This window comes from Ochotona princeps, chromosome 17, assembly GCF_030435755.1.
Source record: "Ochotona princeps isolate mOchPri1 chromosome 17, mOchPri1.hap1, whole genome shotgun sequence".
Classification (NCBI taxonomy): Eukaryota; Metazoa; Chordata; class Mammalia; order Lagomorpha; family Ochotonidae; genus Ochotona; species Ochotona princeps.
In genome coordinates this window covers 39501495-39514633 of record NC_080848.1, presented here as the reverse complement: position 1 = coordinate 39514633, position 13139 = coordinate 39501495, and the positions used below count along the sequence as shown (strand labels likewise).

The window sequence follows — 13139 nt, the reverse complement described above, 5'->3', positions numbered from 1 at the left end:
TGGGAGTGTTGATACATTAGCTTGCTAGAGACAGATGGACTCGTTGACCAACAGATGCTCCAGAAAGCCTGCTTGAAACAAAGATGACAGCTCATCTTGAGTCTTGCCCCATGGTTGGTTCCAGCTCCCAACTCCAGAGCTTTGAGGCTCAGGCACTAGGGGTAGCAGTTAGGGCTTATGGCATTGGGCTCTTGCCCCAAGGGCAGATGTAACTGAGTTCCTGGCACCTGACTTCAGTCACCCCTGATGAGCTGTATCCCATATCTGGGGTATTAACTTTCACTTGTCTCTTTGTCTATCTCTCCCCTCTTGTTCCATGGTCACTCCGGCTTGCAAATAAATCACTAGATGAAATCTAAAGCGGCAACAAGAACGCCCACCTCCCCATCACCCTGAGAGTGACAGCAGGGGCATCTAGAAGCCCTGTGATGCGGCTCTTCTTTGTTTACTTATTTACTGATTTCAGGGTCAGAGAGAAAACTGCTGTTCCTGATTTGTCCTCAAAGTTCACCACAGCAAAGTCCAGATCTGAAGGCTCAAATGTAGTCTCCTCCCACATGGGTGACCATCACCATGATCCTCCAGGGTGCGCATTAGCAGGCTGCTGGAAGTGAGAGCAAAATTGGTCAGTTTCTGGAGCCTCCTTTTTAAAGATTTATTTAGTTGGTTAGTTTTTGGGAAATCAGATTTACAGAGAGAAATACAGACAGAGAGCATTGTCTTTTGTCCCCTGGGTCACCCCCCAATAGCCACTGGGATAAGCTTTTCGGTAGGCAGGAGCCAGAAGCTCTTCTGGGTCTCTCACAAGGGTGCAGGGTCCCAATCTTTGGGCCATCCTCCACTGATTTCTCAGGCCTCAGACAGGGAGATGGATGGGACGTGGAGTAGCAAGGACATGAACTGCTGTCCATATGGGATCCCAGAATGTGCAATGGAAGATTTTAGCCAATTGAGCCATTACACTGTCCTCACAGAGTTTTAGTCTTAAAACTCTGATCATTCTTAGGGTTTCCTAGCAGTGGTAGTTTCAGAATTCTGATGCTACTTTTTTCTCTTTTGGTTTTTTTTTAAATTTTTCTTTTGTTTCGTTTTTCTTATTAGGCTAATGTAAGTTGAACATTTTAAAAAATATTCTGTTATTCTTTGGCATTGAGAAAAATTTGTAAAATATTATTCCAATCTCATTCATCAAAACTATCAATCAGAAACATACAGAAGTGGGGCTTTTTTTTTTTTTGAGATTTATTCCTTTTACTTGGAAGTTGTGATTAGAGAGAGCAGGAGAGACAGAAAGATGTTCCATCTGTTGGTTCACTCCTCAAAGTCATAATGACCAAGTTAAGCTGATCCAAAGCTAGGAGCCAGGAGCTTCTTCTGGGTCTTCCATGTGCAATCAAGGCCCCAAGCACTTGGGCCATCCTCTGCTGCTGTTTCAGGCTGTTAGCAAGAAGCTGAACTGGAAGTGGAGCTGGGAACAGAACTTAAGCCACTAAGGGATGATGGCATCACAGACGGAGAGCTGGCCTGCTATGCCACAGCATTCCTCCCCCACCCCCCCTGCAACCAGGTGTTTTCATTAATAACCACCAGGGTATGGTGTGGGGCTTTCAATGTATGATCCACCTGCTTATTCTCAATATTGTTATTTCTTAGTTGTAATCATTTGTTCCTCTGGACTGGTTTCTTTCTGTGAAATTACTATTATTTTGGAACCAGAGCGCCAAGCTCATGCCAACATTTCTCTGTAGTTTTAAGTTGTTGGGACTTTTCAATCTTCAATTCAGAAGGATTTTGAACTCTGTCGTGATAGTAATTTATTTTCTGAAATGTCAATGTCACCTAAGTTATCAGCTTGAATCATAATTTTTTGTTTCTTCTTAATTTGTCTATTGTTTCTGGGTCAACTTCATTTCCATCTAAATTTCTCTGTACCCTGCTTTTTATTCGTCACATCTACAGAATGTGCAAGAGAGGACTCTGGAAATGTTTTTGCCTCCGCCTTTGCTTGGGTCGAGGTTTTCATCTAATTATTTCAGACAATGCTGCCGCTCCCTCATTCACAGAGTGTATTACCTAGGTCCTTCTTGTTTCTAGAAGATATTCAGGCAGAAGGAAACGAACAGCTGCAAAGAAAGGATGGGATAAACACCACATCGTTGCACAGTTTTAGAGAACTTTTAAAAATGAGTGTAGGGCCCTGCGGCGTGGCCTAGCGGCTAAAGTCCTCGCCTTGAAAGCCCCGGGATCCCATATGGGCGCCGGTTCTAATCCCGGCAGCTCCACTTCCCATCCAGCTCCCTGCTTGTGGCCTGGGAAAGCAGTGGAGGACGGCCCAATGCATTGGGACACTGCACCCGCGTGGAGACCCGGAAGAGGTTCCAGGTTCCCGGCTTCGGATCGGCGCGCATCGGCCCGTTGCGGCTCACTTGGGGAGTGAATCATCGGACAGAAGATCTTCCTCTCTGTCTCTCCTCTGTATATATCTGGCTGTAATAAAATGAATAAATCTTTAAAAAAAAAAAGAGTGTAGACACAGTAGATTTAGCCCAATTAAGGCCTTAAAAAAACCTTCATATTTTCTGACATTTAAGAAAAAATGGATTCAACTGAGTGAAATAAACCAGATTTGGAAAAAAACAAATAGCACATGTTTTCTCTTACATCTTGAAGATCATATACAAAGAGAGGGTATTAAAATACGGGAATAGCTTAGTACTTGGTATATAATTACACATCTTCCCTTCACTGAATTAAACAACATATTGGAAACCACTGGAATTTGTTAAGGGATTTTGATATGGGTTGCTTCAAAATATTGATTTGTCTCAGATAAGAAAGGGATTCCAAGAGAAGCAAAATAATCTGATGTAGTGAGTAAAGACTGCAAAAATGAATATCATATTCCTATACCCATACATGTATATGTGTGTTTATATAAAGTAATAATGAATCTCTAAATATAAAACTAAAAATTTAAAAATGCACTCAAGAAAAAATTTAACTGATTCACACAAATGCTAAAAACCTTTATATCATTAATAATTCAAAGCCACTCATTGGAGACTTCTTATAGCCTGCTTATTCAAGAAAGTGCAGAGTGTGCCCAAGCCCTCCTCAGGTCAAACACACACGTCACATCAACCACGCTGGAGCTCAGCCTGCAAGAAGCTCCTGGCACTCGAGTGTACACACGTCCTGCTACGTCCCCAGGGTTGGCTCTGAATTGGTGCCAAGCAGCAGGGAGGAAGGAGCCATGTCCCAACTGAGAGAATGGATCAGGCTGGCCCCGAGCAAAGGCCCTGGAGACACTCTCTAGAAGCTTCTCGCCCATCCTTCCCTCTGGGAAAGAGATCTCCCCAAAGCTGCCGGCTCTCACAGGGCACTGCTGCTGAGGAGACAGGAGCACCAACGTTTACTCTGGCTTTGGACACACGCAGCCCTGACAGTGCACTGTCTCAGCACACGGTATAACCTGAGCTCTGCTCCCTGCGTGCATATGGCCAACACTCACTCACATCCTTCAAGAGCAAGCACACTGGACGCCTTGTCCTTGGCTCCTACCTGCCACAGATTTTCCTGGACAACTTCTGCTCCGAGGCTCCTAAACTCGGGATTCCCCTTGCTAAGACAGTCCAGCCCTGCCTTCTCCACCTCAGCAGCAAAGGATCAGGAACCCTCTCTCCAGCACAGCTGTGCCCCTGGTGAACGTGAGCACAGCTAACAGGCTGGCTACACACTTCACAGCTGTGGGACAGGCATGAAGACCACAGGACACAGAGCTCTCTTGGCAGCACTGAGCTGGTTCCACAGGTGGCACTGCACACCCTGAAGGAGTCTTGGCAACAGCCACAGCAATCAGCATCCTCACCCTGGACCTCCAGGTAAGTAGAAGTACTAAGCTGTCTTATCAGATGTCACTTAGCAGGTGCCAGGAACTGCTGAGAGTCACATAGAGGGATGGTGGGAGAATGAGGATGTTCTCATTGGTCAGCCTGCAGAATCTAACATCTCAGAATCTGATGAACAAATACAGACAGAGGCAGAGCAAGAGACAGAGAGAGCGAGAGAGAGAGCGAAAGTGAGAGCGAGAGCGAGAGAGAGAGAGAGAGAGAGAACCTCCCCTCTGTGCATGCTTTGTGTGGAATCCTGTGCATGCACACAGGACCAGAAGGGAGTAATTCTGCTCAGGCTAACTCAGTCCTCAGCTCTACCTCCTAATGTCCTCTAGGGTGTGTGACATGGGTGTGAGCATAGAGGTTCATGCAGGCACATTGTTGTTGTGCAGTAACCATCCACTCCCAGACTCCAGGGTGCGAGCTCATGGGCCTCCTCATGGTAAACCCTTTCAAAGCCCTCAATGAGGTGAGTGCTCTTAGGGTGCTCTCCAAGGGTGCATCTTTGGCCTTGTGAGCTATTCCCATGTGACAAGGCAAGGGCTCTGCCTCTTATGTCCCTGCAAAGGTGTCCTCTGTGCCATCAGTAACCTGAATGGTATCGTAGAGCACACAACACATTCTGTCAACTTCAGGCCTTCCCTGTCTAGACCGACAGGTGCATGTGGCTCTCCTGGGCTGCGCATCCCCGCCTTGCAACCTCCTCTTCGAATCCCGTGGCTCCTGCCAACACCATCTTTCCCAGTGTCTATCCCCGTGACATTCCTCAAGTTCCCGTGGTCAGAAAACACTTCCCTGTTTCCTCAGCTCCCACCTGGATCACTCCACCCCTTTTTCGTTTCCTGGTGTCACTTGGATCCCATTCTTCCACTCTTTCATTGGGATTCAAACTGTGGCCAAATTCCCTAGGCCTTTTAGCACAAAACAAAAACTACATGTCTTCTTTGCCAGAAAGGACTCATGGAACACACATTCACTCTACTAGTTCTTACTACCTAATGAATAAAGTATCCATTGGACTGCATGCCATTGGAATAAAGTATGCCATTGGACTGAATCCCTCCAGAGTGTAAAACACAGATGTCTTTTCCAGGGTGGGTTCCCACTCAGTCACTGCCAGGGTCCCTCTGACCCAGATAAAAATATATAACACCTTCACCCTAACTTCCCCTCCAATGTCTGTACATTTCCCCATTACCAAGAACATGGACTTCATCTCTTCACTGGGTGGTAGAGAATGAATGATTTTAAAGAAATAGACCGGGATGGATGTTTGTTCCAAAACAGTTTACACATTGTCCCAACAGTTAGCACACTGCTTGTGACATCCACAGTGCATATTGGCATGCCTGGCTCCAAGTGCTCGGTACTTGGTAGGACAATTACATCTGCTCCATTTTCCTTCCTCAAAAAGTCCTAATTCTTTTTGCCTATTCATTATCCTAGATGAGTTCTTACACAGTTTGCTAATTCCATGTTTCAAAGAAACCTCTAATATTTCTATTGAGATTACGTGGAGTTTGGAAACACTTTAGAAGAGAATATTTTTACAGCATTGAGACTTTCCATTAGCATTATTCAACATTGTTTAATTCTTGCTATAAACAAACGTCTAAATTTTATAACCACTTTTTGAACTTCGTTGTTAAATTTATGCCTGGATTCCTCATACTTGTCAGAGTTGTTTTGGATGAGGAATTGATCATTGCATTACATTGGTAATGATATTAATGATATATAGAATAGTGCTGACTTTTAAAAATGTGATTTGCAACAAAGATAGTGCTGAGACCTCTTGGCTGATCTAGCATTTCCCTTGGATTTCCGTGGTACATCTTTTCCTGTGAATTCTACCCTTTCATTCTCTTCCTTCTCATTCTTACAATGAAAGTTGCTGATACTATTTCACACATCATACACAAAATCTGCATTATTCTCCCCGTTGCGTGAGGAGATTACTAAGAGGGCGTCAACACCCCACACGTCAGGGTCTCCCTCATTCCTGCTTTGGATCTCAAGGAGCCACCACCGCCTGAGCACAGCTTACAACTCTCCCCGAGCTTCCTTTCTTGTTTCTCACACCGAGTTATTCTCTTCTCACTCCTGTGTGTTAGATCACACGTCTCAATGGAGCTTTTTCTACTTCTGCACTTCTGTATGGCTTCCACAGGGTCACTGGGACCCACTGACATCAGTCAGCCATGCAGCCAGCAGCTCAGAATCCAAAACCCTGCACATCCTCCAAATGAGCTCACCCTAGCACCTGGAAACTTCATCACAGGTTACTGAACCCCTGAATACCTGAAGCAGTGTGGCTCTGGGTGAATAAATAAAAGCATCTCAACTAAAAGACCAACTTCTTTATCAACAATGACAATGAACCCTATAAGACAGGAGAATTAGACCTACATCATCCAGGACACTTTACAACTCATACATGTGCTATGAGAGACCGTGAGAACTGGTGATTGCAAGAAGTATGCATTCCATTGATTTCTAGATGCAAGTTTCTTTAGAAAATTAATGCGTTGTGCACGGTGTCCTGAACTAGTGCTACCAATGCACCACAAGATGTCAAAGGGTTCTTATTCAGAATGAAAGATCATGACTCTCTATACAGAAGGCCATGTAGCTGGTTTTGAAGGTAAGTGGCTCTCCTGCATGTAGACAACCAGGGTCACAGGCTTTCTATCTTGTGACCCCACACCCACTATGACTGTGTACGTTTGTTACCTATGGGAGCACTGTAGCCAATACAACTCCTCCAAATCTCTTGGCTGGACCTTCTGTCACAGAACCTTTAGGTGCAACTACTTTGTCAAAGACCCCAACATGCTCTCCTTTCCTCAGCCTGTGTGTGATTCTGCCTTCTCCTTCTAAGAGTGGAGACTTTGTCTAACTCAATGAGTCAGTCAATGGATGGAAAATGTATTTGACACATAGTTATGACATCGTCAAGAGGCCTAACTCACATCTAGACCATGGAATGTGGGGTTTAGCCATTTGTTAACGGTTAAATCCTACATGAAGGGTGTGTGTGTGCTGATTGGGGAGCATGGGCACCTCTGACTCACAGATGGCTCACTTCTTAGACAAGACGATCCCGGGATGAACCACTGTCTTGTTGACTCACAAGCATTGAAGACCTCTGCATTTGATATGCTCAGATGTGATCTGGCCGATCACTGGCTGATCACTTGAGTTAACATGGTGGTGGGTGTGGAAGACAAGAAAAACAATAATGATCAATTCTGCTTTCATGCTTTAGGAACCATGAGGGAAGAAAACCAGTCCTCTACCCTGGATTTCATCCTCCTGGGAATCACTGGTCAGCAGGAACAGGAAGACATCTTCTTCATCCTCTTCCTCCTCATTTACCCCATCACATTGATTGGAAACACACTCATCATCCTGGCCATTCACTCCGACACGCGCCTGCACAACCCCATGTACTTTCTGCTTGCCAACCTCTCCCTTGTTGACATCTTTTTCTCCTCTGTAACCGTCCCTAAGATGTTGGCCAACCATCTCCTGGGGAGCAAAGCCATCTCCTTTGCAGGATGCCTAACACAGATGTATTTCATGATTGCCGTGAGTAACACTGACAGCTACATCTTGGCTGCGATGGCCTATGACAGGGCTGTAGCCATCAGCCGCCCACTTCACTACACAACAATTATGAGCCCGTGCTCTTGTGTCCTGCTTGTTGCTGGGTCTTGGGTGGTTGGAAACACCAACGCTCTCCCCCACACTCTGCTCACAGCACATCTGTCCTTCTGCGGCAACAGGGAAGTGGCCAACTTCTACTGTGACATCACCCCTTTGCTCAAGCTTTCCTGCTCTGACACCACCTTTAACGTAAAGATGATGTATCTAGGGGTTTGTGTTTTCTCAGTACCATTGCTATGTATCATTGTCTCCTACATTCGAGTCTTTTCCACAGTCTTACGGGTTCCTTCCACGAAAGGTGTACTGAAAGCCTTCTCCACCTGCGGTTCCCACCTCACAGTCGTCTCTCTGTACTACGGGACAGTCATGGGCATGTATTTCCGCCCCCTGACCACTTATAGCCTGAAACACGCAGTGATCACTGTGATGTACATGGCAGTGACCCCAATGCTAAATCCTTTCATCTACAGTCTGAGGAACCGGGACATGAAGGCTGCTCTGGGAAAGCTCGTCAGGAAGAGAACCTCGGCATAGTCGCTGTGAGATCACACACACGTGACCCTGCAACTGTTCTCAGCAGGCACCTGTTGGAGGACTCCTGCTCCAACCTCAACCTTCTGCCAGATGCTGCTGCCTTTGACCGTGCCAGGCTCAAATTCACTTTCTCAGAAAACTTGTAAGAGTTCGATGAGACATCTCATTAAGATGATCACTAGATTAAAGCAACTAACTAAAACACACAACAATTACAACCAAAAAAATGCACTTCTGGGGAATATATCTAAATATGTTGCACCAAAAATGTCATTAAAATGCAGTAAAACAAAATAGTGTGTGCTAAGCCTGTTGGTGAAGACCCCCACATCCCATATCACAATGCCTGGGTTCATTCTCTGTTCTGCCTTCGAACTTCCGCTTCCTGCCAATGCAAACCTGGAGAGCTAATGATCGTGGCTCATCTATCAGATGGGAGAGCGCTATCTCTCCCCTCTACCACCTAATAAATTTAGATTTTTAAAAATAATCGACGAAAAATGATCAGAGAATTCAGGATGAGGGTCAATTCAAGAGGTGGTAAGTCAGAGTAGTTGAACCAAGGACATCATGTAGTTTGTTGCAGGTTATGGGTACAGACCTAATTTTTAGGTTAGGGCCTGAGCCTGTGAGTGTTTATGCAGTTGTGATTGCTGGAGACAGAAACACAGGTCAACACAAGCTCCAGAAGGCTTGCTTGACCGACGGCAGCTCGTCTTGCATCAAGGACTGGATGACAGGGCAAGGTAGAGGATGATGGGGACACAACGAAGAATCTAGACACACAGGTGATGTGCAGTACGGAGCAGGACACGGTGTCTAAAGGCAGCAGAGAGCGTTGGACACGTTTTTAATTCTTCTGTGCAGTCTTAAATAGTTGAACGAAGATATGAAGCTCTGTGGTAAAGGTGGCAGAACACAATCCTACTGGAATCAACAAGGACAGTTCTAGACTAGCGCGAACCACCCAGGAGATTCACAGACTGATTCTAGTTTGAGAGAGAGGCAGCTTAAGGAGAAGAAGGATTGCAGTAGGGAGCCTAGCTCCGTGTCTTTCCCGTGGTGTGTGTGTCCCGAGTCAAGGCCCCTGGCACCGTGTGTTACTGCAGCACTGAAATGGACACGCGATGTTTGGTTTTGAAAAAGCAAAACAATGCTCACCACAAGGAAAAAGCATAAAACCCTACAAAGGAAATTCAGAAAGGTCACATAGGTTCAATCCATGTCACTACAGTTCAAAAATACCTGGGTTGAGTAGTTACCACATCATGTATATGATTCTTACTTCTTTTGCTTTTTAAAATACTCCTGAAACATAGAGAGCAATGGTCAATTCTACCATTAAATCACAGCTGTCACTTCCCATTTCGTACCTGTGGTTTCCCAGGAAGTCATGGGACACTGGTTAATGATGTGCCATTAACTATGACCTACACAGAAATGAAAAAAGGATTTTTCCTCTAAAAGCGTGCCTTCTTTATATCTGAAGAATGGGACAATAGTGCTGTGTGACCTCCGAGGTCAGCTACTCACAGAATTCCCAAGGAGCCCGGGGCTGGGCACTCAGATGGTTCAAGCAAACCTCCGCAGGCCTACACCTGCTGCCTCAATTGCAGCTGCTTCCCGTCCAAGGGGATAGGAAACGGGCTACTGTTCCTGAGTGCTCCACTTTTCCCATGCCTGGGACTCAGGTGTCTCACACAGACACTACTGACCTGAGGGTCCAGCACTTCGTAATTCTAATGTCTATTATGTATTGGCTAGTATTGTCACCCCCTTTTCCAGACGGGGAACCTCAGACCTAGAGAATTCTAAGCTCTGCCCTCAGTTGCACAGCTAGTCAGTGGTGATGCTGTAATTCCTGCCAAGGCAGCTCCAGAACCCAGGCGCTCAGTTCCCTCAGCTCCCACATAGGCACCAGTTCACACACTATGGAGTAATGGATAAAGCCATTGTCCTGAGCACTGACATTCCAGATGGTTCATGTCCCGGCTGCTCCACTTCCCTTCCAGCTCCCTGCCGTGGCCTGGCAAGGCAGTCGAGGACAGGTCAAAACCTTGGGACCCTGCACTCACTTGGGAGACCCAGAAGCAGCTCCTGCCCCCTGGCTTCAGGTCAGCTCAGCTCCAACCATTGCAGCCACCTGAGGAGTGACCCAGCAGATGAAAGATATTTCTGTCTCTCCTTCTCTCTATAAATCTGCCTTTCCAATAAAAATAAATAAGTCTTTTGGGGGCGGGTGGGGATGGTACTTATATATGATCCAGGGAGTGAGCTCCCTCTGCTGGTCCACTCCCAGCATGTTCACAGCAGCTGAGACCAGCAGCCAAGATGGCAACCCAGCCTTGCAGGTGAGTAGCGGCAGCCAAGTTACTTGAGCCATTCGAGCTCTGCATTAGCAGGAGGCTGGAGTTAGGAGCCAAACCCAGGTGCTGTGGTGTGGGATGCAGGCGTCCCCTCCAGCGTCTCAGCCACGAGACCACAAGCTTTCATACCCCCTCCCCGGCCGCAGGCTGCTGCAGGTCCTGAACAGCTGTGCGTATTCTGAGCTTCCCGTGGCCGTGAGCAGTATCTGGTATCCAGATCCGGGTGACTGGAGAAAGAGGTCAAAACCCCATCCTCCCTCGCCTGGGACCTTACTGTGCTGTACCCACTGGCACATCTTTCATCACTTGCTTGCAAACCCAAAGGTGCGGACGTGTGTAGAGTCAGAAGCAAGGAATCTTTACACTCAACTGCCTATTGAGTGCAGACTGCTGTGAAAGAACTGTAGACATCCCCTCTAAAGACAGGAGCAGGGACACAAGGGAGAACCCTGGCTTCCGTGTGCGACTCCTTACGTGCCCTGCATCTTGTGTGTGTGTGTGTGTGTGTGTGTGTGTGTGTGTGTTGTGGGAGGGGTGAGGGGCAGGCTTGGATGCGCTGACTAACATGCTGGCTGGGACACCTGCCTCCCGGATCGGAGTGCCTGGGATTCGGTTCCGGCTCCACTCCCCGGTTCAGCCTCCTGTTGATGCGCACCCTGGTCACTGGCAGGCAGAAGCGCAGCACTTCCTTGGGTCCTGCCGCTTGTGTTAAATTCTCAGCTCCTGGCTCATCCTTGGCCATTGCGAGTGTTTGGGGAGTGAACAATGAATGAGAGCTCCCTTTCTCTCTGCCTCTCAAATAACTGCTTTTAAACATGCTGTCAAGGGGCTGGTATTGTGGTGTAGTGAATAAAGCCACTGTCTGTGATGCCAGCATCCCATGTGGGCACCAGCTTGAGTCCCGGCTGCTCCACTTTGTATCCCAGCTCTTGTGCCTGGGAAAAACAGCAGAGGACAGCTGGGTTTGAAACTTTGCTGAAGTCAGCTGCTCTGCCCAGCTCTGTTAGCCGGGCATCTGAGACAAAGGGAGGGGAGGAAACTGGACCTTTTCAAGGAGTGGACTCAGAAAACCAAGAGGGGCATCCGCACCCCACACAGAACGCCTGGCTGGCTCCAGCGTCCCAGCGCAGGCCTTGCGGGGCAGCAGCGAGGGCTCCTGCATTGGGCTCCTGCCCCAGGTGGCAGATGTAACTGAGTTCCTGGCACCTGGCTTCAGTCACCCCGATGGGCTGTAGCCCACATCTGGGAAGTGAACTCTCCTTGTCTTTACTCTCTCTCTCTTGTCTATCTCTCGCCTCCCACTCTGACCCACAAATAAATCAGTCAATAAAATCTAAAGCCGCAACAAGAACACCCGCCTAGAGCTCAGTGCGCCGCCTCCTGTTTGTTTACTTATTTACTGATTTTGAGAACTCCCGTCCCCTGGTTTGTCCTCCAGATGTCAACCGTAACAAAGTCCAGATCTGGAGGCTCAAATCTGGTCTCCCCCCATGTGGGTGGCCATCCGCATGGTCCACCCAACTGCACGTGAGCCGGCAGCTGGAAGTGGGAGCGAAACTGGAGTCATCCCCACAACCTGCCCCCATACACCCATTAGGGCCCCCACGTGTCCATCGCTAGGCTAAACGTCCACCCCGGGTCTCCTGTTTGACCAATAACTGATCATTTCTGGAAAAGCAAAGCCTGTTTTCGCGCTCCCATCCCAGGAGCAGGCACAGCCTGGAGACCACGGCGCGCACACACTGCGCTCCGGCAGGTGGCGCGCGCCCTCCAGCGGCGGTCGCGCAGATCGGCAGGACGACCGAGTTCCAGATCAAAAATGAAATTCTTAACACTGGACAAGAACAAAACTGGAACATCGTCCAGAGACTGGCTTGGAGGCCGGCAGCCTTCCTGTGACAGAGAACTCGGCCGCCGCCGCTGCTGGTCAGCGCAGGGCTTGGTGAATGGGCTGGTTTAGTGTTTTGGGGAGCCAGGGAGCCAGGAGCCAGGAGCTTCTTTGGATCTCCCACACAGGTGCAGGGTCCCAGGACTTTGGGCCGTCCTCAACTGCTTTCCCAGGCCACAAGCAGGGAGCTGCAGGGGAAGCAGGGCTACTGGGATTAGCACCGGTGTCCATATGGGATCCCAGTGCATGCAAGGCGAGGACTTTAGCTGCTAGGCTACTGCACTGGGCACTATAGTTCCAATTTTGACATCTATTTTGCTCCAATTACATTGCTCTTGCTAAAATTTCCATATGTGTCTGTCACTCTGCCTTTCAAAAGGTCAGGCGGAGTCTTTGCAGTATTGGCACCCCTTCCACATCATTGCCAGCTTGTCCAGGCTCACCAACTGTGCAGGTGTTTCGGGGGTAATCACAGAACCAGTTTTCTACAACCCCTTTTGCTTTCGGTGAACTGGGCTCTGTAGCCCCTCACTGGGGACCTGCCAGGTAAGCGTGGACTTATCCACACAGACATACTTCCCCGTAAGAAATGTGTCACCTGACCTGCTTGAGCCAATCGCATTCTGCCTTAAATGTCTCTGGGATTGAGCGCGTTACTGGTCCTGGACAAACCCCGGTGTCAGGGAGAGGGCCGTGTGCTGCCATCGGAGAGAGAACCCTCACAGTGACTGATAGAATTATGACCCGTATCGGCGTGCCTGGCTCCCAGTCAGCAGGGAGATGGCAAAG

At 48.0% G+C, this 13139-nt stretch overlaps 1 protein-coding gene across 1 annotated transcript; it reads left to right on the top strand.

The window, feature by feature from the left end:
* Positions 1–7166: 7166 nt before the first annotated feature.
* On the top strand, positions 7167–8316 carry LOC101530559 (olfactory receptor 1A1). The gene has a single exon (XM_004594048.2). It carries the CDS (start codon positions 7167–7169, stop codon positions 8094–8096), a length of 930 nt encoding a protein of 309 aa, XP_004594105.2. The 3' UTR covers positions 8097–8316.
* The last annotated feature ends 4823 nt before the right edge of the window (positions 8317–13139 follow it).